Source organism: Vespa velutina, chromosome 9 (assembly GCF_912470025.1).
Source record: "Vespa velutina chromosome 9, iVesVel2.1, whole genome shotgun sequence".
Classification (NCBI taxonomy): Eukaryota; Metazoa; Arthropoda; class Insecta; order Hymenoptera; family Vespidae; genus Vespa; species Vespa velutina.
This window is the reverse complement of record NC_062196.1, coordinates 7,863,540-7,891,039: the sequence shown is the minus strand read 5'-3', so window position 1 is coordinate 7,891,039 and position 27,500 is coordinate 7,863,540. Positions and strand designations below refer to the sequence as shown.

At 32.5% G+C, this 27,500-nt stretch overlaps 4 protein-coding genes, 1 long non-coding RNA gene and 1 other non-coding gene across 15 annotated transcripts in view; 2 read left to right on the top strand and 4 right to left on the bottom strand.

Moving 5' to 3' along the window:
- The window catches only part of LOC124951804 (tetraspanin-5), an 83,387-nt gene extending 66,556 nt beyond the window's left edge, over window positions 1–16,831 (bottom strand). For 5 of the 6 annotated variants that reach the window (XM_047500712.1, XM_047500710.1, XM_047500714.1 and 2 more), the window contains exon 1: window positions 15,942–16,322. In XM_047500712.1, coding sequence (XP_047356668.1) covers window positions 15,942–16,031 — 90 coding nt within the window. In that variant the 5' untranslated portion in view covers window positions 16,032–16,322. Of the gene's footprint in view, window positions 1–15,941; window positions 16,323–16,457 lie in introns of those variants that run through there. The other variant, XM_047500711.1, reaches the window with a different exon arrangement.
- Window positions 16,832–17,358: 527 nt separating this feature from the next.
- On the top strand, window positions 17,359–18,418 carry LOC124951805 (28S ribosomal protein S24, mitochondrial). The gene is made up of 3 exons (XM_047500716.1): window positions 17,359–17,639; window positions 17,790–17,967; window positions 18,047–18,418. The coding sequence occupies exons 1-3, from the start codon at window positions 17,613–17,615 to the stop codon at window positions 18,331–18,333; spliced, it is 492 nt and encodes a 163-aa protein (XP_047356672.1). The 5' UTR covers window positions 17,359–17,612; the 3' UTR covers window positions 18,334–18,418.
- A 68-nt stretch (window positions 18,419–18,486) lies between these two features.
- LOC124951802 (CCR4-NOT transcription complex subunit 6-like) overlaps window positions 18,487–27,500 on the bottom strand; it is a 391,461-nt gene continuing 382,447 nt past the window's right edge. For all 3 annotated transcript variants that reach the window (XM_047500706.1, XM_047500705.1, XM_047500707.1), the window contains 5 exons: window positions 24,574–24,804; window positions 24,298–24,475; window positions 24,001–24,140; window positions 23,844–23,916; window positions 18,487–23,750 (listed from right to left, as the gene is read on the bottom strand). In XM_047500706.1, the coding sequence (XP_047356662.1) occupies window positions 23,744–23,750; window positions 23,844–23,916; window positions 24,001–24,140; window positions 24,298–24,475; window positions 24,574–24,804 (629 nt within the window). In that variant the 3' untranslated portion in view covers window positions 18,487–23,743. The remainder of the gene's footprint in view (window positions 23,751–23,843; window positions 23,917–24,000; window positions 24,141–24,297; window positions 24,476–24,573; window positions 24,805–27,500) is intronic.
- Window positions 24,979–25,051, bottom strand: Trnav-uac. The gene has a single exon. It is a non-coding gene; the product is annotated as a tRNA-Val (tRNA).
- On the bottom strand, window positions 25,286–26,571 carry LOC124951803 (protein YIPF7). Of its 2 annotated transcripts, XM_047500709.1 has the most exons (3): window positions 26,370–26,570; window positions 26,209–26,273; window positions 25,286–26,139 (listed from the first exon to the last, which is right to left on the bottom strand). In XM_047500709.1, exons 1-3 carry the CDS (start codon window positions 26,426–26,428, stop codon window positions 25,580–25,582), a joined length of 684 nt encoding a protein of 227 aa, XP_047356665.1. In that variant the 5' UTR covers window positions 26,429–26,570; the 3' UTR covers window positions 25,286–25,579. The 2 variants fall into 2 exon arrangements, with proteins under 2 accessions (XP_047356665.1, XP_047356664.1); XM_047500708.1 differs by having other exon boundaries at window positions 26,209–26,571.
- LOC124951809 overlaps window positions 26,664–27,500 on the top strand; it is a 14,180-nt gene continuing 13,343 nt past the window's right edge. For both annotated transcript variants that reach the window (XR_007101720.1, XR_007101721.1), the window contains exon 1: window positions 26,664–26,973. This is a non-coding gene — a long non-coding RNA (uncharacterized LOC124951809). The remainder of the gene's footprint in view (window positions 26,974–27,500) is intronic.

The following is a 27,500-nucleotide window of genomic DNA, read 5'->3' as shown; positions in this document are numbered from 1 at the left end:
AAAAATTTTCATTCTTTTCTCAGAGGTATTCTATTTTTTTCTTCTTCTTCTTTTTTTTTCCATTTCTTTTCTTTTTTTTTTCCCCTTAATTTTTCATGAAAAATTTCACTGATTTATATTGAACAGAGAAACGTGACAGAATGGTCCATTTTCTCTTTCACCTTTCTTTCTTCGTAAAATAGTACGTTCGTCAATATACGTTTCTCACGCACGTAATCAGTCAAACGAAAAGCGACGCGTTAACGTCTCCGGGGTAGGAGATTTACCGATGCAAATTGACAGAGAAAGGTCGAACGTAGGCGAAACGATGTGAAACAGTTTGGAGCAAGGCTGCCTGGGTAATAACTATGACGACAATATGGTACGATGGTGTTACGCGTTGTTCGATCCCGAAACAAATACAATACACGGTTATGAATACTTTCAACGAAATACATTGACGAGTATTTACATCAATTATTATTTTTTTACTCGATTCGAGAACATCTTTATATCATTAAATCGAAATAAATGCACTAAATCTTTCACGAGATAATTTATAAGGAAGGCAAAGAAAAAAAAAAAAAGAGAAAAGAAAAAAGAAAGATAGAGAAAAAACAGAGAATGAGAACAAAAAGAAATTCATTGATCTCCCTTAATCGTCAATTCTCTTTGAAAGCTTTCGGAATTTCTCAATGATGCGCGTTTATTAAATGAAAAACTACGAAAGAATTGACAGACTAACACTTTCAATTAATGTCGCTAGGACAATATAGGAATATTTGGATAAAAGCTACACGAAAAAGTTATATCGAATTGTTTTTGTTCCAGAAAACATGGCGATAACGTTTTCAAGCGAGTCTAACCGAGCCAATTAAGAGGTAATTTATTTAACAGAAAGAGGGAGAGAGAGCAGAGAGAAAGAGAGAGAGAGAGAGAGAGAGAGAGAGAAAGAGAGAGAGAAGAATGTTTAGTACAAAAACAGTTATTCGAAAAAATACGATAATACGTGTTCGCGTGTAAAAATTAAAAAAAGAAAAAAAAGAAAAAAAAATAATAAAAAAGAAAAAAAAGAAAAAAAAGAAAAAAGAGAAGAAAAAACGTAACAAAAATATACACGAATATTACTCGTCGTAACATAGAACTGTTCGGTAAAATCGATATTAATACTGTTAGCAATGTCGGTTCGTTCGAAAGTTATGTCCCGTTGTCTGTTCGAAGGGAAGCGTGGATACTATGGTTGAAAAGGGTCGTGAAACGAATAAGAGATAGAGATAGAGAAAGAGAAAGGACACGACATATACCTACCTACCTACAACTGATAAACCGAGGGAAGTGAAATTTGCGTTAAGGGCGAGGCAAAAGCTGACATGCTGGGAAACAATAGGGTCGATCGAGCGTGATGCGTCTAACGCGTAACACAATACGCAACTCGTTTGGATGATCGAGTGCCAAGCGAGCTAGCTAGCTAACTTTAGCTTTGATGTTCGCGTTTGAAAAATGTCAAAACTTTGTTTCTTTCTCGCTAGGGAAAGGTTTACACAAAAGTTGTATGACAACATTCTAGTGAATAACGATGAAGAATTCGATGAAAAAAAAAAATAAATATATATATATATATGTATGTATTTATATATAGGAAAAAAAGGTTTATTGTGAAGGTATGCAAAAAGGGTTCAAATATTTTTCATGTCCTTCGACAGTTCGATATGCATTCACCTTTACAAATCTTCTTTGCAGAGATGGCAAGCAGCTCGGAACATCAACAATTGAGGACGCGAATGCAAGAACAGCTCGAGTGCACTTACCCTCCTTATGCGTCCGAGCGCATCATCCAGACCCTCCATATCTGACCTACTTACGAGGAGCGTACTTGCGTAATAAAAGGTCGGTCAAAACGTATATCATACCCCGGACACACACACTCTCTCTTTCTCTTTCTCCTTCACTCTCTCTTTCTTTCTACTGACTCCTCTGTTGAATAACTTTCAGTTACATACACGATTACGTTGCTTTCAGCTTTATGCTATCGGGTTTATGCTAATTTGTGCACTTCATATTTTTGATATTCTCTTTCCCCTTCTATCCCCTCCCTCCCTCCCCCTCCTCTCTCTCTCTCTCTCTCTCTCTCGCTCTTTATCTATCTACTCTATCATATAACTTTCCATTTACATTTTCGAATAGAAAATATCTATCTGACGATGATCGTTATACCTTTATATAAAAAAATTCGACGTGATCAAAGTTACGCTGAACATATGAAAAGGAATAAAGAAATAGTAATAGAAAAGTTACAAAAAAGAAAAAAGAAGAAGAAAAGAAAAAAAGAAGAAAAAAAAGAAAAAGAAAATCAAAATAAATATAATTGAATCAGAAACGTTTTTAAACTTTCGGGCATACATATATCGACAATAGGAAACGAAAGTCACATAGGTGTAGATAATGTTATATTGAAAACCATAAATCTGCTTTTGCGACGAGTTACGACGAACGACAAGTGTATTTATATATATATATATCGTTCCGCTATTTTATTACTCGCGGTTTATAATGCATTTCTATCTTTCATGAATACTGAATCGTCCATATGCATGTATACGGTAGATAGCATACACCAACATGTCGGTCAGACGTCGTCGTCCTCGTCGTCCTCGTCGTCCTCGTCGTCCTCGTCGTTCAACGAAACGAGACACAAAAGCCAGGGAACATACATAAAACGTTGGTAGGTGTCATATAAGATCGTTTCTCTGCTTTAAATGTTAACTATACATATATATATATATATATATATATATATATATATATATATATATATATATATATATATATATATATATATATACATATATATATATACAGAGAGAAAGAGAGGAATATGTATATCAGCAATGTGTTTACTTGGTGGCTGGATAGCTCATAAATACGCGAGCAATATTTTTGTATTAGCCATAGACGCCGACGTCGCCACCACCACCACCATCGACGAATTCGCTTTAAATTGCTAAAGCGTTAGACCGACCGACCGACCGACGAACGAACGAACGAACGAACGAACGAACGGACGAACGATCGATCGATAGTTCAATTCGATTCGATTCGATTCGATTCGACTCGACTCGACTCGATTCGAGCTTTCGAGCCAAAAACCATTTTGCATTGAACCGTCAAATAAATATCTTCTCTGACTTTGAACTCTCTCTCTTTCTCTCTCTCTCTCTCTCTCTCTCTCTCTCTCTCTCTCTCTCTCTCTCTCTCTCTCTCCCCCCTCCCTTGTCTCTCTCTCTCTTTCAAAAAAGTAAAGATATCCAAGTTTATATATATATATATATATATATATATATATCTTCTCTACATGTCTCTTTATATACCCATACATAGAGATAGATACAAGTAGGTACTTACATATTTCGAGATCTCTCTTAAAACGCCAACCCTTTTTCTTTTTCTATATTTATATTTGTTAAACATTTCTATATTTATATTTTGAAATGTCCATCTTAAGAAAAATGACAAAGAGAGAAAGAGAAAGAGAAAGATAATCTCGTTGAATTAACAAGCAGGATAAAAGAAACTTCGTTAGATCTTACGTCAGAAGATAATTACCTTCAAAGTATATATATATATATATTATATTATATATTATATATATAAGAAATCACGCAAAGGTTCCGTCTTTCTCCGTAGATCAAAGAGCTTTCGACGTTCATATAAGTAATAGAGACAAAGAGAGAGAGTGACTCGAAAGGAAATGCGCGTTCGGCTTACATTTGCAGGGAATAAAGGGTGAGCAGGAAAGGGTTAGTGGAGGGGGCAAAGAGGGGAACACGAAGGGAGGATGGAGGGAAGGCACTGTAATAACGTTCTTCATGACATTTTCCGGTCGCCGGAAGATGGGGGTTTCATGCACGCACTTCTTGTTCGTTCGTTCGTTCGTTCGTTCGTTCATTCGTTGGTTCGTTCGTTGGTTCGCGATCGTGTGACTCACGAAGGCGTGAGGGTCGTCGAACCCCTTTTATTTTATCCTGCGAATCGTGTACTACTACTGAAAACAGAGGAAGTAGAAGTAAAACCAACCTTGAAAGAAAACACATTAAAAAGAGGAAGATGATGGTGTTGATGAAGATGATTATAGTGATAATGATGATAATAATGATGATGATGATGATGATGATGATAACTATACAACGATAATCACGGAATAATATTTTTTCTTTATCTTAATTACATTTGTAATCGATAATGATACACCTAATTGTTTTACGGAAATTTTTCTTTCTAGCCATTTCATCGTGCGAAAAAATAAATATTCTGGATAGTAAAGGAATAAGGATAGAAAAAAAAAGCAAAAAGAAAAAAAAATTAAAAAATTCATTTCCTCAAAAGGAAAAAGGGATCTTGCCCTATCTTAAACCTGTTTCAAGATGTATATAGATATATATTTTCAAGATATATATTTATGTATATATATATATATATATATATATATATATATCTTGCCCGTGTATTTAATTAAGAATCGACGGGAAGTCGCTGTGACTCGAGTCTTAAAACTTCAAGCTGCCTTTTCCGGCTGATTTTTAATTAAACAAAATTTAATTAAAACGCTAGTACCAACCGGCCACCGGTACTACAATCGGCGAAGATTCGAAAGAAAATATTCAAGAAACGTAACCAGCGTAAATGCGAGAAGTAAGTTTAAGAATTACAACGACTTACATATACATATACATATACATATACATATATACATATCTCTATTTCCCTCTTTTGCGGTTAAACTCAGAAATGTAGAAAGAAATGGCCAAAGGGACAAAGTTAAATGGTTTTGTCGATACTATCTTTACGTGTTATTGGCACATTTTTGTATGCGCCACCATCGTGGCAGATGTAGTCTCGACTTCTTCCCTGCATACGAAAAGTTAAGCTCTCTCTCTCTCTCTCTCTCTCTTTTTCTTTCTAGATCTTCTTTTTATTCAAGATAAAATATATACCTATTTCTTTCTCTTTTGTTTTTTTCTTATGAAATAGGAAGGCCCCTTCGTCCCGTCAGAAAAGATTGCCATTCCTTGTTAATCGCTGAATAAATTTTCCCGACTTTACAAGATATTATAGTTAACTTTGATATTTTAAATATATTCAAGTATCAAAGAAATAACGTCGACCTTTGTACGCTGATTCTTCTCTCTCTCTCTCTCTCTCTCTCTCTCTCTCTCTCTCTCTCTCTCTCTCTCTCTCTCTCTCTCTCTCTCTCTCTCTCTCTCTTTCTCTCTGGAGAATCTTTTTTTAAAGAAAAAGAAATTACTTATCATCCCTTGCAAATAGTTTTCTACTTGTTATATAATCTAATACGATTTTATAAATCCGGTTTGCTCCCTTCAATATTCCAGCCTATATTTTCCATGTTCAAATTTTCCTATAGACGTTTCGAGCAATATCATTTAGCAATCTAATTTCGCGGTAACCCTGTTGAATTTTCAACCGAAGTATTAATACGTTTAATTAACCGTACAACGAAAAGCCAATATCCAACAAGCGTAGTTCTATCGTTTAAAATAAATTTCGTCCGATAATTAGGTAAATCAAATAAAAGCTACTTATTGCCAGATAAATGCATATCGATATACGATTTACATTCGACAAGATCGACGATGACATCGATGACGGAAAGAAAATGTATTTCAAGTACTTAAGACTCGAGTCAAATTAGATCGAATTTACGACGATAAATAGGATAAAATAAATGATGATGGGGAAGAAGGGAAAGAGGACGAAAAAAAAATTAAAACTTTGCTCGACATTCATCTTTCCTTTTTTATTCATTGTTTGAAGATACCGTTTGAATAGCCATTTCAAAAATGAAATCACTTTATTTCGAACGAATAAAGATACGTCCACCTTTCGACATGATTAATTGCTAACTAATTACTCCGAGACTTTCGCATTCTTCAAGATACACCCTTGGGACGAAGCACCCATCGTTTCCTTCTTATCCTCTTTTCTAACAGTTGTCAGAAAGTTCGTTTAAAGCTCAAAGAAGCGGAAACTTTCAAGGAGAGAAATCTTTCCGATGACATTCGAATTACCGAAGCGATGGACAGATCAACGTCCTCATCGATTATATCCAAAGATTCTTCCGAACCCCTGTCTCTGTTAGTTCTCAAATCTCTCCATTCTCAGATAATACTACGGAACCTTAAACTTTTTAGATTACGTCAGGATTGAAACACGTCGATGGACTGATATTTTGTATTAATCCACTTTTACGAAAAACGAGTAATATAATAATAATAATACTAATAATAATAATAATGATAATAACAATATCCTTGAAAGACGAAGAATATACCGGAGAAAAGTAATGTCAGCTTGATTAACTTGACGATCGCATATTCCATAGAGCTTAATAAAGGAAATTAAATTACCGCGATTGTTGGAATATGTATATGAAGTAGAAAGAGAAAGAGAAAGAGAGAGAGAGAGAGAGAGAGAGAGAGAGAGAGAGAGATGTTTAACGAATGGTTTTGTATGCAAAATTTGCCTCTATGCAAGAGCTTCGACAGTAACATAATTTTATTATATTTACTCAACAATCGTATATAGGTGTCACATATATATACCTATGTATATATGTATGTATATATATGCATATACATATATAAATACGTATACACATATAATATATCGTTGTAACATACGTACCTTTAAATTTATTATTCAGAATGCATTTAATGTCCGTATTTACTCGTGGCAATCCACTGCGCTATTGACTTTGAAATATTAAAAATATGTCGTTCATGAGTTTTCACATATGTATATATCACCTTTCACATACAATACCCATTTGATTAAATTAATTTTTGACTGAATTTTAATTTTCTACGCTTTTATATCTCTGATATTAATAATAAATTACGTTTATAAATAATATGAATAATTACGAATAAATTACGAATAATATAGTTCTAATAAAAGGTCGATTAAATATTAACGTCCATTTAATATTTCTTTCGAATAAAAGGAAATGATATCTATAATTGAAATTATATTAGTCGAAAACAAACGATATAATAAAGCGATCGGCGAATTTTGGTTAATTTGCGGTACGCTTCGTGGCAAAGAGGAAAATCCAATGGAATGGCAAATAAATCGTGGCAAATCCGGACATTAATGTGACATTGTATAATTCGAGGGCGTTGAATTTCCGTCAGAATCGTTTTGGAATTCTCTTACACTCTTTCCTATATATTCACTATATATATAAATATGAAATATATATATATATATTTCATATTTTTATAAAAACTACACAAATAATATGTGCATATTTAATGAGAGAAAAATCATTTGTACGTAGGAAATATATATATATATATATATATATATGTATCAAAGAGACAGGTTCAAGCAAAATGTCATATATATATAGATGTCGAGTAGTAACCGTTACATCGTCGCGGACATTAATAATGCTATCTTGCGTAATGATTAGAAAGCGAATCGACTCATGGTGACTCATTTTCACGCGTATTCCATTCGATCTTGTTACAAATATTACGATACTAGGATGTCATTTCATCCAGTTGATCATTTTTTCTTTTTTTTTCTTCCTTGTTTTTTCTTTTCTTCTTTTTTTTTTTTTTTCTTTTTCTTTTTAATCCCGTTTCTTTGTATCTCGAAAGTGAGAAAATGTGTATAAAATGCCAAGTCCCAAGTTTTAGTAGGACATACGTTTCAATCTTACGTTTGAAGTATTCGCGCTTTGATTGTTGATACAGAAATCGAAAGATAAAGAGAAATAATTTTCAAAGCGTACGTCATGGATCGAGAAAATCAAGATCCGAAATGTTCTGCCCGAAGCAGAACTCGACAATGCAACGAGTCAAAATCTAGATTTCGATTTAAACAAAGAAGACGAATCGAATTGACTATTAAACGTAACGTACTCTCGAAGCATTCTCTTTGTGTTAACAAAGCGCAAAGGATGCTTAATGAGAACAAAGGAAAATTTCGATACGAGATGCTTAATGAAATTTCATTTGCTTTTGATAGTTCGTTTTAACCTACTATAATTAATTATTCACTGGAATCAACGCTTGAAATCAAGCTACTATGAAAATCACGTACATACATTCGAATGAAATAGAAATATCTCTTGTTCGTTAATTTTTTTTTTTTTTCTTTCCATTTTCTCGTACCCTTTTTTTTGTACGTTATTTTCTCTTTCGATCTCTTTTCATTTTATTTTATTTTATTTTACCCTTTCTTTTTTTTTTTTTTTTTTTTTTTTTTTTCTTTTTTTGCTCGAACGTTTGGATCCTACTCGAAAGTAGTATTACCTCCTAACAAATGTACATTTCCATTAACGATGATGAATCAATGATACTTTCACATCGAAGATTACATTACGGCAGTTTCTCGATTCAACCTAACTAGAATTTACTCGCTTAGTTCGGCCGACGTATTTATATTAATCGGCTTAGCAAAGTTTCGTTCTCGACATTATCCTGCTTTACCTACGCTGATTAAGATTAACTGCGTTCACATGCGAAGGAGGATCGTTTTACGGGAAGAATTCATTTACAAAAGCTCTTTGCCGTATTTCATCCATTAATCGCTTTTTCATCGCCGTCCAAACATTTTCCCTACCTCGATTTCTCTCTCTCTCTCTCTCTCTCTCTCTCTCTCTCTCTCTTTCTCTCTTTTTTCTTTTTTATGTTCGAGGGAAAATAATAATCGCTAAACGCCTAACTTGTACTACGTGGAACGTCAATCGCTCATATTCATATTTTTATTTTCGTTTCTTTTCTCTCTCTCTCTCTCTCTCTCTTTCTTTCTCTCTCTCTCTCTCTCTCTCTCTCTCTCTATATATATATATATATATATATATATATAAAAGAAAAATAAATAAGATGACTTTGCTGCTAACGTTGTAAACCAACAATAAAGCTATTAAATGAAACGAAACGAAACGAAACGAAACGAAACGAAACGAAATGAAACGAAAAGAAAAACGCGAATTGCTTAACGTCATGCACTTTTTATATTACTTTCTATTTTATTTCATCTCGTAGAAAATATTTTTTGTATAAAATAAGAAAAAAAAAGAAAAAAGAAAAAGATGAAACAAAGCAAACAAAAATATTTTATTAAAAAGAATAAAAATATCTTCGTCGCCCGGAGAAAGGGAGAGGGAAGGGGAGGGAGGGGAGAAGAGAGAGAGAGAGAGAGAGAGAGAGAGAGAGAGAGAGAGAGAAGTACAAGATTCTTTTCATCCATTCGATATAAAAAGCATTTTTCACTGCCCGATACGTACAAGTTCATTTTATAAAAGAAATTTCTTCGGCGTTCGTAGCTTCGAATTCGCATTTTTCTCGATGGCAAAAAAAAAGAAGCTTCGTCGACGTAGCAAAGGAATGGATGTCGAAAAGCTAACGTATTTGAAGCAACGAAGGAGGACAGACAGAGAGAGAGAGAGAGAGAGAGAGAGAGAGAGAGAGAGAGAGAGAGAGAGAGAGAGAGAGAGAGAGAGAGAGAGAGAGAGAGAGAGGAAAGAAGTCCGGATACGGGGGCGGATAAAGGAAGGGAAACGTGAAACGCATTGAAACGGAAGGTTCGGTGGTCCACGCGTTTTGTCAGAATTGCGAACATCAAAGAACGAAAAGTACGGTCCACGTCGTATGCTCGTCGAGTCACTATCAAGAGATACTATAAGGTATGAGAGAAAAAGATGGAAAGGAAAAGAGAGAAAAAGAAATAGAAAAAGAGAGAGAGAGAGAGAGAGAGAGAGAGAGAGAACGAAAACGAGGATACCAAAGCGATTCTCAAGGGTCGTGAGGGAAAACTTACTTCAAAAGTAGCCTCGAATGCAAAACGACTCGTCCCAACACGATATTAATATTAAGCTCTTGACGGTTCTAGGAAGTTGTAAAACGAAAGGAAAAGAAGATGAGAGAAGGAGAGAGGGATAGATATAGAGATATAGATAGAGAAAAAGAGAGAGAGAGAGAGAGAGAGAGAGAGAGAGAGAGTGAAGATAGGAAGATGCTGTACCCGCACCATTTGTCCTTGTTCTACAAAGCTCGAACGTATATCTAAAAGATACCTCCTGCATTTCGTGCTTCGAATGCGAATACGAATTATCTGCTGCTGCAAGAAAGGAAAGGGGAGAGAGGAAGGGGGCATTACGATTCGGTTCGTGAGATTACCTTCCTCTCCTTCTATTTTTTTTTCTTTTTCTTTTTTTATTTTTACTTCTCTCTCTCTCTCTCTCTCTCCCTCTCTTTCTCTTTTGTTCCCTCTCTTTCGAACCTCGGAAAATGTCTTTTTAAGGGTTGCTTAACATGATAAATTTTCGAGTGAAAAGTTTCGTCCTTCTTTTTCATTCTTGTTCCCTCTTTCCTCCTTTAATCTTCGGACATTACTCTATCTATCTCTCTATCTCCCTCCCCTTATTGTCTCTCTCTCTCTCTCTCTCTCTCTCTCTCTCTCTCTCTCTCTCTCTCTCTCTCTCTCTCTCTCTTCTCCTATTGACACTTGTTTATCATGATGTTCATCATCAATTAAATTATTAACACAATCCTTATTTTTAACCTTGAACCCCCTTCGTAAAACTCCATTCTTTGAATGGAGCTCTATCAAAGAAATACGACAGCAATAAATAGCTGTAAATCAATGAAAGTTCGATGAAATAAAGATTTGAATGAGATAGAATTACGATTGACAAACAACTCGTTGATCCTGTTTTTCAACGTAATACGTAATTACACATCTACATATACACGTACGCGCGCACGCACATACACATCCACACACACACACACATATATGTGTGTATATATATGTACTGTGAATCGTAATATTAAGAAAAAGTAGAGATGACGAGAGATCTTACTTTTATTCTTTGCAAAGCACTTGCAATTTCAAACGGAGAAAGAGGGGCGCAATTACCTTGAAAAAGAAAAAAGATAGAGTAAGAGAAAGAGAACTAGAGAAAGATAGGGGAGGGAGAAGGGAGAGAAATATATAGGAGGAACGTGAATCGTCCTTATTTCGTTTGAAAATCCCATTCCATCCTGTTACGACGACGACGATGACGACGACGACGACGACGACGACGACGACGACGACGACAGCTGCCTTGAAGCGTTTAATCCTTTTTCACAGTGAAGTATTTAATTAACGGCAAGGGCTGATCATTTAAAAGCCGTGCGTAAGCTTTTTCGTTAAACCGAATTAAAAAGTTTCAAATCATATTTTCGAATTTTCTCGTGTTTCAATATTTTTTTGTATTTACCTATCGATAAAGTACGAATTCTATTTATAAATATTATTCCTCGTAAAGAGAAAATGATGTAAAGTTTTTGTAAGGAAGATGACGCAGAGATAAAAAGTAAGAGAAAGAGAGGATAGAAGGAAGAGTGAAAAGGAGAAGAAAGAAAGAAAGATGGAGAAAATCGAAGTGCATCAGAAACGCAGCACCGGTGGCCGCTTGACTTGCTCGAAAACCGGTTTTACGAACGACTTTTGTAATGATATAGCTTAAACAGAGTTCGTCGTCAGGATGCTTGCTGGTTGAAAGTTTCGAGAGTAACTCTGATAATAGACACGTTACATACAAACTTACAAACTCGTATTATCGATCATGAGTTATCCTTTTGTTTTCTCTTGTATCGAAATATCTGTGGAGACGAAGATAAATATATATATATATATATATATATATATATATATATATATACACATACATACAAACATATGTATATATGTATGTATGTATATTAGGCAATTTTTAAGTGTAAGAGAGAGAGAGAAACTTGTGCACGCACGAGTGCACGTGGGATGCATACGCGTCAGCGCGTACCAAGAGGGTGGCGTTTACGTGTGTATGTATACGTATAAATGTATGTGTGTGTATGAGAGAGAGAGAGAGAGAGAGAGAGAGAGAGAGAATATACAAGGAAAGAAAAAGGACGAAAAGAAAGGAACGTTCGTCGACTGCAAAGCGCCACGATACTAGCAAGGTCGATCCTCCCATACTCACACACACACACACACACACACACACACACACACATTCACTCTTACTGAATAAAGTCAGTCTTTTTATGTTTTCAAAGTCGACGATATTTCTAAATTTTCTAGTCTTTTCTCCTTTATATACATACATACATACATACATACACATACAAACACATATATGTATTCTATATGTAATATATATATATACAGAATATACAGAAGTATTTGATACGTTGACGAAACTCTTGAAAAATTTTGTTACTTCCGTAAATCTGTCAGGGCGATCGTAAGAGACGTATACTCCTACTATCGAAGAGAATGAAACAAAGAATGCGAAGAAAAATGTAGATAGATGTGTGAGAGAAAAGAAATTTCGTATTTCGCGTCTCGGCAAATACGTGAGAGGCAAAGTCGAGAACGACGACTCGAGTTCGTTCGCCTCGTCAGACTACGCGTCGCGAAGGACGAGATCCGGTCGTCCTTTTTCAAGGATCAAAACCCGGTTCTACCGGATCGAGGAAGAACAAGCGTAACGACGAGTAAGTAGAAGAAGACTGCTGACTACTACTACTATTACTACTTACCACTACTTACTATTTACTACTTACTATTTATTATTACTTACCACTATTACTACCACTACTACTACTACTTACCACTACTTACTATTTACTACTTATTATTTATTATTACTAACTACTAGTACTACTACTACTACTACTACTACTACTACTACTGCTACTACTACTACTATTACTACTAATATTATTATTATTCGAATTATCATCCAGGTAAATTTTCGACGAATTCTCAATGACTCACAGCTTATGTGTTTCGTCGAAACGCGTAAATACCTCTATGTGTTAGTTTGTTTCATTTTATTTTTTGTTTTTATATTTCTTTCCTTTTTCTTTTTCCCTTTCTCTTTCCATTCGACTAATTACAAATCCTCGCACAGCACTATTATAACCAAGAGAGAGAATGACCGATAAAGATCTATAAAATAAGCGATGTGGGAAAGTAAGTATGTACTTACGTGCTTAACGATCCTTATTACGAAAGTGTTAATTATGTCTCTCTTCTCGTCTAACGACGAAGAACTTTACAAGGTCAAGCTCTTAATCACGTATGTGAATAAATTTGTATAAATGCGTTTCTATGTATTTTCCTCATGTCTGAATATAATATTTTTTCAAAGTCTTATTAACGAGGAATAGATATTCGCACGCGATTATTCTCAAATTATAAAATCTATCAAACGTACCAACGTTGTTATTTAACGCATACGAGGAAAAATTCGTATAAACATCGAATTACGTTGATAATAATTCACGTGATATTAACTAAAAAAGAATAATAATTAAATAAAAGCGATCTATAGAAAATCGTTTTTTAATAAAATTTGTCTTTATATTAATACCGTGAGATTCGTCGTTATTCTGTTGACGAATTAATAATGTCGACTTTTGCAATATTTTCTATCTAAACAAAAGTAAACAAAAAGAAAAAAAAATTACTAGTATTGTTTAAGTAAAAATTACTACAAATTTCTTCAGCATTATTTAATAATCAATTCGATAAGTCGTACATCTAAAGTTTTCATAATTTTATTAGTATTTATAAATGGCTTTTTTATTATTATCAGCTTATATATATATATATATATATATATATATATATATATATATATATATATAATTTTGTTACATCATACGTCGTTGCTGTAGGCTGCAAAAAAAAAATTGAATTATAAAAGACATATACAAAAAAAAGATGGGAAGTAAGCAAGAAAAAAATTTCAATTAATTCTCGATAAATCTATAAGTGGTTTCTTTAAAAAATAAATTTAAGAGAAAGATAGTATAAAATTCTAGTGGCTCTCTTTTCTATCATTAAGTATTTGAGAATGAACGTGACGAAGTAGTAGTGGTCCAAATCGAAACGAAACTTGTTAAAGTCCGATCGATTTTCGTTAAACGACATCAATGTAGAGAATCAAGGAAGAAGAAAAAAAACTGTTCGGTAGTAGGTATATATATTCGAAGAGGCGAACAGAATGATGCGATGCTATGCGATGCGATGCGATACGATGCGATGCGATGCGACGCGACGTTTCTCTCGCGTTCGTCGTGTATATACACTATATACATAGAGTTGGTGGTTCACGAGTCGCGAACTTCGTTTAATTCCCCGTATTTACAATGGGATGCGTCCGGCGTGTATATACGCGCGTCGTTCTACGGGATATACAGACCGTGACGCACACATATGCCCTGCTTCTCGCAATTGGAACACTTGACGATGCATACGAGCTGCATTGCGGCTCGTTCCCGGTCTTTCTCCTACCATTCCTCCTCTCTTTCTTTCTTTCTCTCTCTCTCTCTCTTTATATACATATATATATATATATATATATATATATATATATATATATACCTATATCTATCTATCTATCTACTTCTATCTCTTTCTTCTTCTCCATCGAAACAGTCGGCGACCTTTTACGAATTTACAAAACGACCAGTCAATGCATAAATAAATACATACCTACATACATACCTACGTACGTACGTATAGATATATACACAAGGTGTATACGGTCTATTTACTATTACATTATTATACAGTTATCGTATCAAAACTTAAATTTTCCTTGATATAATAAACCGTACAAATGTCTTTTTCGAAGAGAATCATCCTATTCGAAGATATATAACTTCGTTAATTTTAATTTTTTCTTAAGTAAATACGTTCTTTCTTTTTCTTCTTTTTCTTTTTCTTCTTTTCTTTTTTTTTTTTCTTTTTTACATCTTATATTACGCATAAAATTATATTTACGTACATAAAATATATCTATCATCGTTCTTCGCAAACTGATTTATCCTTCCGTTTATCCTTTCCGTATACTTAAAATACGTATTCTCACTTACGTGGGATGTACCATCCACGATGTTCTTTCACGGATATACATTGATGATGCACAAGTATTATTAATACCATGAGAAAAATATTATCGACAAGTTTCCTTCTTTCTTCCTTCCCTTTATCAAAAAATACCATCTACGAATTATTAAATGATAATACTGTTATCGTAGATAGAACGATCGAAGAAAAATCTCAATCCATTAGCTTATAAATTCAATTCATTTTATCGTTTGTCATCCGAGAATAGAATTGGCGGTAAACTGGATTCGTTCGTATAAACGTAGAAATTCGATGAGGAAATCAGATGATTTTCAGAATATTTCGAAAGTCGAAGAAGAAACGGGGGGAGGAAGGAAGGAAGGAAGGAAGGAAGGAATAAAGAGAGTGACGAAGGAAAAAAGGAAGGAAGGAAGGTAGGAAGGAAGGGATTACGTTTGAAGGTTATAAGAATAAAATACAGTAGAGAGAAGGCCGAACAAAGGAAGAAGAGAGACTTCTTACGTATATTACGTTGAAAGCCGGTGAACGCACTGACGATGGCGGATTGCGGAAGGGGTAGGAGGGGGGAGGGGGTTGAATGAGACTGACAATTCTCTCTCTTTTTCTCCATGGTAACGCGACGTTAAACGACAAGGTTCAACAAGAAACAGGTCGAAACAAGTTTACTCGCATTTACTCTTTAACCGTTACGAACTCTATGTACTACTACACTACTATTACTACTACTACTACTACTACTACTACTACTATTACTATTGCGTACTTCAACTTCGAAGAAGGAAAACTTCTCGCGTCTCGTAATGTATTGGTCAATCAAAATGTTTTAACTACTAATCGTTGAAAGTAAAAAAAGAAAAAATATATTTTTGCGTCGTTAAACGTTTGTTTTACCCAATACGATATATATACATATATATATATGAAAATATTACAGACGGGAAGAGAAAAAAAAGGAAAAAAGGAAAAAAGAAAGAAAAAAGAAAAAAAAATATATATATATATACAATTAATTTACATACCCAAAACATGACGTTAAATCCAAAGATGACGTACTTGAGGCAACAGCTCACTTCACTGGTATCCCTTCTGTACTTCCGCACGGCGGGCATGGTTGAGAGACATTTATCTACCTCTCGTGTTAACTCCACGCATTCGTGCACGACACACACCGGATATATACAGGGGGCCCACTACTAATATATTAGCAACACACAATAGGAGGGATTAGGAACGACGGCGCCTAGGAAGGCACTGCCGATCTCTCACGAAAACGACGACAATGATGATGATGATGATGATGATGAAGATGATGATGATGATAACGACGACGACGACGGCGACGACGACGACGGCGACGACGACGGCGACGACGACGACGGCGACGACGACGACGACGACGACGACGGCGACGACGACGACGGCGGCGACGACGACGACGACGACGACGACGACGACGATGATGACAATGATGACAATAATAACGACGAGGACATCGTCTTCTACCGAAAGAATATTTTCTTTTTGTTTTTTTACACCTTCCTTCACGATGGAGAACCCCGTGCTTCTCTTGTTTCTCTTTTCACTTTCTCCGTCCTTTTCTCTTGACCTTCTTCCTTTCTGCTTCTTGACCACACACCTCTCTTTCTTTCTCTCTCTCTCTCTCTCTCTCTCTCTCTCTCTCTTTCTTTCTCTTTCGTTCTCTCTCTCTCTCTCTCTCTCTTTCACACACGCAGTCACGCACGCACGCACGCACGCACGCACGCACACACACGCACACACTACTCTATTTTCTCGGAGGCGCGTTCGATCAGCTGATCACAATAACGCACCGCACCGCGATCACAACTACCGCCATTGTCACGTCACGACGCACACTGCCTCTCGCTCTCTGATCAACGAGCCAGCAAACGGATCGAGCTACCCCCACCACTAATCTTCCCCCTCTCTTCCTCTCTCTCTCTCTCTCTCTCTTTTTCTCTCTCTTATCTCTCTCATTCCGTAACCACTGACACCGTTGCCCCGCCCCTTTACTTCACCCCACCACAATGCTTCATCCTTTTCCTTCATCTTTTTCCTCTTCTTAGCCGTAAGTCGTTTAACGTTTCCTCTTTAATATCTCTATTCTTTAAACTCGTTCTATCCTTTTTTCCTTTTTCCTTCTATTCCTTTTCCTCGAAATCTACGACATTTTTATTCTTATTACGTCGTATAATACGTCGAATGTTGAATTTTGTTGATTAAAATTCTTTCATCCTTGCAACGAAGCCTTTTGTTTTATTCGACGATAGCAATTACTTCTTCTTCTTCTTCTTCTTTTTTTTTTTTTCCTTTTTTTCCTTTCGTTTATTAATACGTTCGATATAATAAAAAATATTCATATTTCTTCGTTACTTTATGAAATCATTTGATAAATTTTATTCTTGATTCAACACAATAAAATTTATGTTTAATTGAACGAAATTGTTTCCTACTTTTTACGTGCATTGTAAATAAAAAGATATACGTCAGAGATTGGCGCGCGATTTTAACCATGTGTCGTTCTGTTGATCTTATAAGATCATGCGCAAAGTTAGCGTTAGCCGTTGTTGGTTATGAAATATATCTCGGCTCGATTGATACTTTCTTCCTTTTTTTTTTAATCACGTTATAAGTTATCAATAATTAAACGTAATATCAATCGATCGAAGAAGATGAACTTTTTATCGAATTTAAACAATGTAATATTATCAATATTTATTATCGTATTACAATAGATATTTCCTAACATAACCTAAAAGCTTTGTCAATAATACTAATGTATCCATTTATATTGACATTAATTAATTATCAAATTTAATCCGTATGTATTAATTGTTATTTATTAACAGATGTCTCTTTTACAACAACCTTCGTTGCGTCGTTATATACATGTATGTACAGTCCTTAATAAAGTGCAATCTGGTCGTTATAAACCAACGTTAAAGAAAACTTTACGTTTAACATACGAGATGGCTAATTCGCCTCATTATATTGCTCATAGAAAATCATGGAATTCTTGGAATACATGTATGTAAAATGTACGGTAAGAGATATACAATTTTTTTTTTATAAAATAATTATGATTTTAATTATTGTTGTAATTTAGCAAATATAGTAGATGGCAACAGACCGGCAGAAACAGCATTGGAAGATATATTTATTAGACGTTTCATGACAGGAACATGGCACAATTTATTTATATCTGAAATAATAATTAAAAGACAACATAATTTGATTAGAATTGGTGGTATTATTCAACGTTCTATACATCCTAGTAAGATATATTTTTTGACCGGTTATACTGAAGAATTTTTAAGCCGTTGGTTACAATCCCCTGTGAAAATAGAAATAGTAACGGCACTTAAAGATACAACTACATTTAAATATATTTAAGAATTAAATAAAGCTGCGATCAAACGATATAAGGATTGTAAAAAATGTGGAATAAAAAAGTATATAATAAAAAGGATATAAATTATTATGCCTGATCTTATTTCTAAATATATTCTGAGATGGGAAAAATATTTTGCAAAGATGATGTCTCTCTTTAAATCTTTTTCATTTATTTTGCATCGCTTAGTAAATCATTACATTTGATCATGATTCAAATGCAGCCCATATACAATCATTGCATTTTTAATAAAAAGTAAAGTATATGCCACTTTTAAAATGTATATTCAAATAACACGAAAGGGTATTTAAGTGCGGACTGACAGAGCATTCGATCATGATATAATTTTACACATTCTCTCCTTGGTTATGTCTTTACAACTTTTGTTTACCAATATTCAATCAGGACCGTGTAGCTACATATTTGTACTTTCCATGTTTTCTTGAGTATTATTTCATTTCGAATGCTTAACAAAGAGAGATTTCTAATGGTTGATTAATCTGTGCTTTGCTATGTCCTATGATTACAATGTTTAAATTCATTTATATAAAAGGGAAGTACAAATCATGTCTGTACATTAGTCACAATCACAATGTTTATTACATAATACAATGCAATTATTTTCCTATTGTACGATGAAATGGTATTTATTGTACGTACGGTATTGATTAAATGCATGATGTACTTAAGAAGATATCTAAATTTGAAAGATTTTTAAAGTTACTTTTTCGTTATATTTAAACGTGTGAATTAAAAAACTACAATTAATATATTAATTATCGAGATGTTATTAGCTTCTATAAACGATTGAGTGACAGTAGAAGAACTATTGTCATTATTTCTACGTTAATCAATTAGGTCTTTCTATCGATCACAAGGTCGCATATCACTCTTACACAAGAATCAAGTTAATGCATATATATTTTGTAAAGAAATGCTTTTCTTTTTTTTTTTTTTTTTCCAAACAACAATTCTTTTTTTACTCTTCAATTATCGAAAGTTAATTTTTGAAAGCTTACACGAAACCTGATTGAATTTACAGATTTAGCACTTTGAGGACGCAAGAATTGTGTTCCAATGATTACAATTTTTGAACGTTTTTTTTTTTTTTTTTTTTTATAAAAGTACAGGCTGAAATGTGCTGTGCTCATCTTATTATTATTATTATTTTGTATAACTTAATTCTTATCTATGGAAGTCAAATATCGACACTCGTGCAATACCACATATGAGGTCAGCATATCTTTTTTTTTCTTTTTCTTTTTCTTTTCTTTGTTATTATTACCTCAGACAATCTAATTTGTTCTTTTCTTTTTTATCTCAGAATTACATATCTTATATTCTCTTTATATTTTCGTAAACAAATGAAATTTTTATCGAAGCAAATCAAGTCATTTTAATAATCTCTATGTTGTAAATGACATGATTGGATCGAATCATATATTATTCATTTGCGATTTTATAATACCTTTTGAGTTCCGGCCCAAAAATGAAGAAATCAATTAATTTCATTGAAATTGATGCTTCGAATAAAAATCTGAATTTACGAGAATACTAAAATTTATTTCATTGTATTTTAATAACTTCTATAAAAATCTTTCTTCCTTTTCAAGTTGGATAATAAACAAAATGTTTCTTGATTAGATGAATAATATAAACTTATGCAGTATTGCATACATAGTGTCCCTTTGTGTAATTTTATATATATATATATATATATATATATATATGTATATATATATATATATATATATATCATATTCTTAAGTAAGTTATATCATATTATATCTAAATTGCAGAGTACAGAGAAGAACAGGCATTAATTACACATTACAAAGTTGGAAATTATACAAATACACTAAACATTCCAAGCAACAGAACACAGTGTTCGCATTGTACAGAATCTCACAAAGAATATTTATTATAATCGCGTAAAAATATCTACTTAATATTAACTCTTCTAAGACTAATATATTTGAATGATATACATGCTGGAGATGCTCAGAAGATGTATAATAAATAAGGCAAATGAAAAGATCCTTCTGTTTTTTTTAGAAGTATACCAAAAAAACACTGAAGGTAATAAATTGAAAATAAAATACTCTTAAAGGTACTCATTGTTCTAATAAAGGCAAAAACTATCTAGATATGTATATGTGTGTATGTGTATATATATATATATATATATAATATATATATACATATATATTCATATTATAAAATATGATCAATTTTTTTTTTCTTTTATAAATGAAACTTTGTTTCTGAAAAGTTTGATAGATCCTTCAAATTTATTTCTATTTATTAATTATTTCTATAATTATATAATATCGTACGGAAAATAAAAGATAGTTATCTTATACAACATTAACTCCTCTATTTCTAAAAAATAATTATAAATAATTATTGAAAAAAATTTAGCAACTATTTGACTCAATTTATATTAATTTCTATTATTACAAAGAAATATAAGAACAATGTGACATCAGCTCTGTTGAATATATTAATTACTTTACAATAAAAGATATTTTACATTTTACTTTGAAGACTATAATAAATTTATTTTCAATTAAAATAAAACATTGTGTTCTCATGTTAAAGGATTTATCAAACTTTTTCTTTTTACAGTTGGAAAAAATTTGAACAACTATGATATAAAAATGAAAGCATTTGGAAATAATTCTTAAAAATAACAACTGACAGAAAAATTTCTTACAATTACTTAAGATTTTTGTATATATTTTTTTAACACTTTATAATTGAAAAAAGTGTCTGCGTGTGTGTGTGTGTGTGTGCGTGTGTGTGTGAGAGAGAGAGAGATATGGGTAGTAAGACATGGTATCACTGTAAGATCAATATTATGCATAAATTAATACACAAAGCTTTTAGATTCTTTACAATGTTTTTTTTTTTGTTAATAATTATTCACATAAATTGTATCAGATATATAATTTAATACTGATCTCGAAAAAATCTATATGTCGAAGAATAAAGAATAATAAAAATATATTATCAATGAACATTGAACATAATATTGACGTAAGTGATACAAGTAACTTACTTAATGTATACATCATTTAAGCTACAGGCATCGTGATACGAAATGGCTATCACGATTTATAAGTTAATTATCGATTCTTCAGAGCTTCCCAGTACTCAAAGCTAATTGTATGGTAATCGTTAGTACTTCATTGTTATAGTCTTATTGTAAGCCAAATGCATAAGAGCACAATCGTTATCTAATAGCGTTTCTTGTATATTTATTTAAATAATAAGGCTTACTAGGTGCTGTTGAAAGTGCAACGACATATTGTTCATACTTTTTTTTAAGTGAACATAAATTTAACTGATTTACATTGCTTTACAATTGCATGTAATAATTATATTGGTCTAAACTTAACCATTTATATATTTATATTCTAAGTAATGAAATACTAGCAGATTACTCATAGACTCATAGACTCATAGTTTAGCATATATAAGACACACTTAGCAAGAAAGTATATTTAAAAAGTTTTATAAATACCTAGTATTTTAAATGCTGATATATAAATTTCTTTATTATAACATAATCTATTCGTCCGTAAGAGAGATGTTTGTTTGTATGTTTTTTTTTTATTTTTTTTTTTTATTTTTATTTTTTTTTTTTTTAATATATTGCAGTTGATTAGCATTCGTGATGATTTCATGAAATCTTTTGGTTTCGTAATAATTAAATTAAATACGTTCTCGATGACAAAACATTCATAAAACTAACGTGTGTTTTTTAACAACAAATATTCTTACAATAATATATTATGCTATATAGGATTCACCTATATTTATTATAATGAAACATTCAATTGCCACAAAACCATTGATATTGTTTTAAACGTTTTGTAAATTAGTTCAAGGATCTACCATTTATTCTTTATAAATAAATTTTAATATGAAAAAATAAACTTTAATTGGAAATTCTTCGTCATCGTTATCGTAAAGGTAAAAGAAATGATATATGTTCTCATATGTTTTTTCTTATTTTCTTTTTTTCTTTTTTTTTTTTTTTCCTTTACTATTAATTAAAACGATATGACGATTATGTATTTGTTGCGATTGAAATGTTTGATGTTAAATGTATTGCAAGAAAACAGTATTAATGTTTTACATTAGGCCCGAAGTTATTAAGCTATATAAAGTTTAATACATTTTTTTTTCAAGGACCATGTATCTGTCACATGAAAATGTATTGTGAATGAATCAATGTACAGTTCTGAATGCCATTTCTACGATCGGTAATTAAAACTATAAGATAATAATCTACTTTATACAACATTTACTACACATACGTCTTTGACAAATAAATGTTCGACTACTTGCATAATTCAGTTGTGTGTTTACAAATTTTACATATGGTAACCATCGTAATCATTGCACTCATACAAACAATTTATTTTCGATATATATATATATATATATATATACACATACACACATATATATACATATATATATATATATATTTCTTCTTAAGATATTTAATATAAGAATTGTGAATTTTTTTTACTGCTTTTAATGATAATACACAGCATCAAAGGTATCGTCAAATAATAAATATTTCTGACGAAAGAAATGCAGTTGTAGATAACGCGAAGATTTCAGGTATTCAATACCTATAATATTTATCTACTTTACAACTGAACTATCAAGTAGTAAATTGGATGTGATATATATTAATAATTGGAACTGAACATACCTAATGATGAATGTCAACTGATATATCTCAATATTACTATGATAGACGAACATCGTTACATTTTACCATACTTACAATTACATTTGCTACAAATATCATCTATTTCCTTATATAATATTATCATTATCAATATACGTGGCCAATAAGAACAGATTTGTACTTGATTAAAATTGTTAAGTCAACTCCGATCACTTCGCACAGCCCAGTATAGCGTGTATGTTTTCATATTTTTTTTGTTTTCTTTTGTTTAAAAATACAATTTGTCATTGGATGGCAGCATTCTTATCAAAAGTTGGCTTGGAGAATGTTGTAATGACATTTAGGAAGAGATTAGGATTTTTCTAGTAGATACTAGTTTGTTAGTTAATAAATATGTGAAATTGTTCCAATTGTTTATGACGAGATATCACAGAGGCTTGATCGGAATATCATTTTTGTAGGAAAATAGGTGTATCTACATATTATGATGGTAATAGAGAGTTTATGGTACTCTTAATATGGGAAGTTAGTTCTTAAAAATGCAATACACTATACATGGGCTAAACGCATTACAACACGACTCCCTTCACCTGGTCATTAGAATTATTCATCAATATGTCTGTCAGCATGTTGAATGTGCGGCAATGTGGAGTATTCGTAATATTCGCTATTAGAATAGTAGTCGACTGCGAGTGATATTGCTAGAGCCTGAAGTAAGAGAAGGAGTGATAAGGATTTCATTTTTATTATTGTATATCATTCCCTTTTTATTATTTGGGTCTAGATCGCAGCGGCTGCTACCTGCGTGAGATCAAACCGTTGCTTGTTCCTACTGTTGGTGTCATTTCTAGTTCTACTAACAATGGAAAGTGGTCTGCAAAAATAATAATTGTTACGTTGTTAAGGATTTTATAAACAATATCTATCATATGAATTAAACGATTAAATAAATCCTTACCAGATGGTACGTGCGGATGCGGACAACCTACCACTTTATGTTCTCTAAACCAATCAGCGCTTAACGGTCCTAAAAGTCCCAACGGTACCATACTTTGTTTCGAATAGAAAATGTAATCTATTATGCCTTTAAAATCAAACCTGCAAAGAGAGAAATTTTTTTTTTTTTTTTTTTTTTTTTTTTTTTTTTTTTTTTTTTTTTTTTTTTTTTTTCCTTAATAAATCAATAAAAATTAAAACGAATAACAATGAATTTTATTTCAAATAATTTACGAAGATATGCATGTATGTAACTTACGTGTAATTAGTATAAGGCATAATATCTTCACTGTAGGCAGATGCAAGTTTGAAAGAATGTGTAAATTCATTAGGTTTATCGCAACCAGATATCTTTTGTAAGCATGATTTATAAGCTAAGTCCTTAAAATCGCGATGATCGGCCGCAACACGTCCCGACGTAAGAAATTCAATGACACCTATTTTTCAATAGATACGAATGATTTATTTGCAATAATTTAGTATCATTTTTTTTTCTTTTTTCTTTTTTATGAATAATATTAAATTGTAATTTTACCTGAATCAGGTAGAGAATTAAAGTCACCACAAAGTAGAAGCTGCACGTTGGAAGAGTCAGGCTTATGACCAGGTCGGAAAGACTGACCAGCTTGGTCCAAAATGGAACGTAATTCATTACTAAGCATCATCGTCTGTATCAATTTAACATCACAAAATTCAGGGTCCCAATGAATGTGGGCTGTGCAAACTAAAATGGGCTGTTGTACTTGTGCTGGATCTGATGGCAGACCTATGTAAAAAAAAAAAAAAAACACGTAATCGTATTAATAATTATAAAATAATTAATGCGAAAAAAATTTTGCGCATGTGTTTTATTGTAAAATTATATCCTGTATATTAATTTCAACGAACTCTATATGGAAAATATTTTATCAAAAATTTCACATGCAAAAAATTAATATTTTGGTTCCGGCCGGGATCGAACTGGCGACCTTCTGCGTGTAAAGCAGACGTGATAACCGCTACACTACGGAACCTCGATGTCAAGCACCTTTTACAGACGATACTAGTTATGCGATTTAAAGAAAAATCAAAAATATTTAAGAAATATAGTAATATAATTTTTTATTTTATAACAATTGAAAATCGTACAAGAAATGATATATAGAAAGAAATTTATTTACAAATTATAATGAATAATTTGATACATATATATATATATATATATATATGTACATATATATATACATACATATATATAAGTGAAGATATCTTGTTACATACATTTTATTGTTTTACATAATTCGGTAAAAAAAAACAAAAAAAAACAAAAAAAAGCAGCTGTTTTAAAAATATAACATTATGTTTGAATATCTTATTAATTTTAATAGAATTATACACTTTTGATCTATCTTTGTAAAGGTTCGTTTTTTTTTTAAAAAGAAGTTATTGCAAATGGGAGTACATTAGATTTGCAATAAAAAATATTAGAACTTTTTATTTGTTTACATGTAAAAAGGGTGGGTATATAATTGTTACATAATATCTTTTCATATTTTAATCGTTTAAAAAATGACAATTAAAGTGAATACCCCATAAAGCAAAAAACATGGATAAGCTATCAGAGGACGTTGATTGTTTTCTCCGGACATAGTAGATAATAGTCTAGAAGCTGACAAAGTTGCCCAAGCCACAGCCATTGCTGCAACGGCTAAACCAATGGTACCACGAAGAGTGGTAAAAATACTAACTGCTGAAAGTGCTACAACAGGTAGTAAACAATAGCCTAATACGGATGCCACTGACAATAAAGTAATATTATCGGTGCTACTCATTAAAGATAGAAGAATGTACATCAATAGACATGAAATTGTTGCTAAACCATATACATAACCAAAATGTGCTTTAGAACCAGCTAAAAGAAGAAATGCAGCGAGAGCTAAACAAAATGTAACTGGGCCAGCCAAATCCGAATCCTGAAGAAGATAATTTGCATCGTCTATTTGTCCTCTCCTATGAAAAGGATTTAATACGGCCAATGTTTTTTGTACAATCCTATCAGGATCAATGCCAAGTTCTTCTAACAATGGTGGTTCTACTTCTTCGTCTCCAAAACCATGGTCACCTACGATTGCAATCTGTTCAATATTTTCCCTTTTGAAAATAAACAATTTTCTTATCGAATATAATATACCTTTTGTAAAATCATCCTGCGAATACATTTCACCGCCATAAGAACCTTGTGTTGGATCTAAATAACTTTTAGGCGAATAAGCATTATATTCTGATTGTTGATCACCGTAAGTTTGAAACTCAAATTGTTGGTTAGGTTGTTCGAAATCAAATGATTCGTACTTATATGAATTCTGATTCGGTTGAGCCCAATAATTTTCTTGTCCAGTGTAACCAGACATATTGTCGATATTATTATTCGTAATATTATTTCTTTCTTCGTCACTTTTTTTCTTTAAACAGTGGAAAAATAACTTCGTTGACGGTACGAAATGAAAATCGGTAAAATCATCGTCAGTTAATACACTTCGAAGTTCGAAGAAAATCCTGTAGATTACGCTACGTATCGTTACGAGAACGATCATACCGACGGTGGTGAACATTTACTTCGCGCCGCATTTTTATCCGCGACATTATCCGTCGGGACTTTATTCGTCACGTATCAGAATCGACGAGAATACTTTACCTTTCTTTTTTTCTCTTTTCTCTTTTTATCTCCCTCGAGAAAATAAATCAAAATATTACCTATTATTAATATATAATTATATACGCGTAATTATTATAAACACGTAATTATTTAAAGTGAATAGTTTCATGCGACTAACCTATAAAAAGAAAAGAAAAGAAAAGAAAAAAAAAAAAGAAAAAAAAAAGGAAGAAGATGACCCCCGATGACCCTTCAGAAACATTGTCTTACAAAATCCACTGTATCAGAAGAAAAATGAAGGTAAATATGTATATGTATTCTAAGTCACTACAATAATTCGCATGTCTCCGTTGAGAAATAAGAATTTCGACCGATATTTTCTTAACATGGTTATTTACGTAAAAAATGGTCTGTTATGTTTCTCGAAGCTTTTTCGTACGATTACGGCAAGCACACCTGGCTCGCATAAACCTTGGTAAATATAAAGGAAGGGTGAGAAATAATATTTTTTTTTTCTCTTTCTCTCTTTCCTTTCTATTTATCTTTCCTTTCGGTACAGAGATCTTTCAAGAGAGAGAGAGAGAGAGAGAGAGAGAGAGAGAGAGAGAGAGAGAAAGAGAAAGAGATAATGTGACTCAGCACTTACACATTATTAACTCACTTATGCCCTAAGTAATCCTTGGCACGTGCCAGGAAGTAAGGTGATCGCAATAAAAGAGATGCTAACGGTATGAGATCTTAGGATGGTCATTCTAAATTAACGCCTGAGTGCCTACATCGCCGGAAATCAGTGCGATAACTTGTTCTCTTACAACAGAGAGATCGTA

Excerpts from the sequence above, each read along its gene's own strand:
- LOC124951805 (XM_047500716.1), top strand. The coding sequence starts at position 17,613 with ATGAACTTTTTATCGAATTTAAACAAT. Across the intron at positions 17,640-17,789 it reads TTTTATCGAATTTAAACAAT|ATGTCTCTTTTACAACAACC; the intron begins GTAATATTATCA and ends ATTTATTAACAG. Across the intron at positions 17,968-18,046 it reads ATGGAATTCTTGGAATACAT|CAAATATAGTAGATGGCAAC; the intron begins GTATGTAAAATG and ends GTTGTAATTTAG.
- LOC124951803 (XM_047500708.1), bottom strand. The coding sequence starts at position 26,428 with ATGTCTGGTTACACTGGACAAGAAAATTATTGGGCTCAACCGAATCAG. Across the intron at positions 26,140-26,208 it reads GCAGGATGATTTTACAAAAG|GTGACCATGGTTTTGGAGAC; the intron begins GTATATTATATT and ends TTGCAATCGTAG.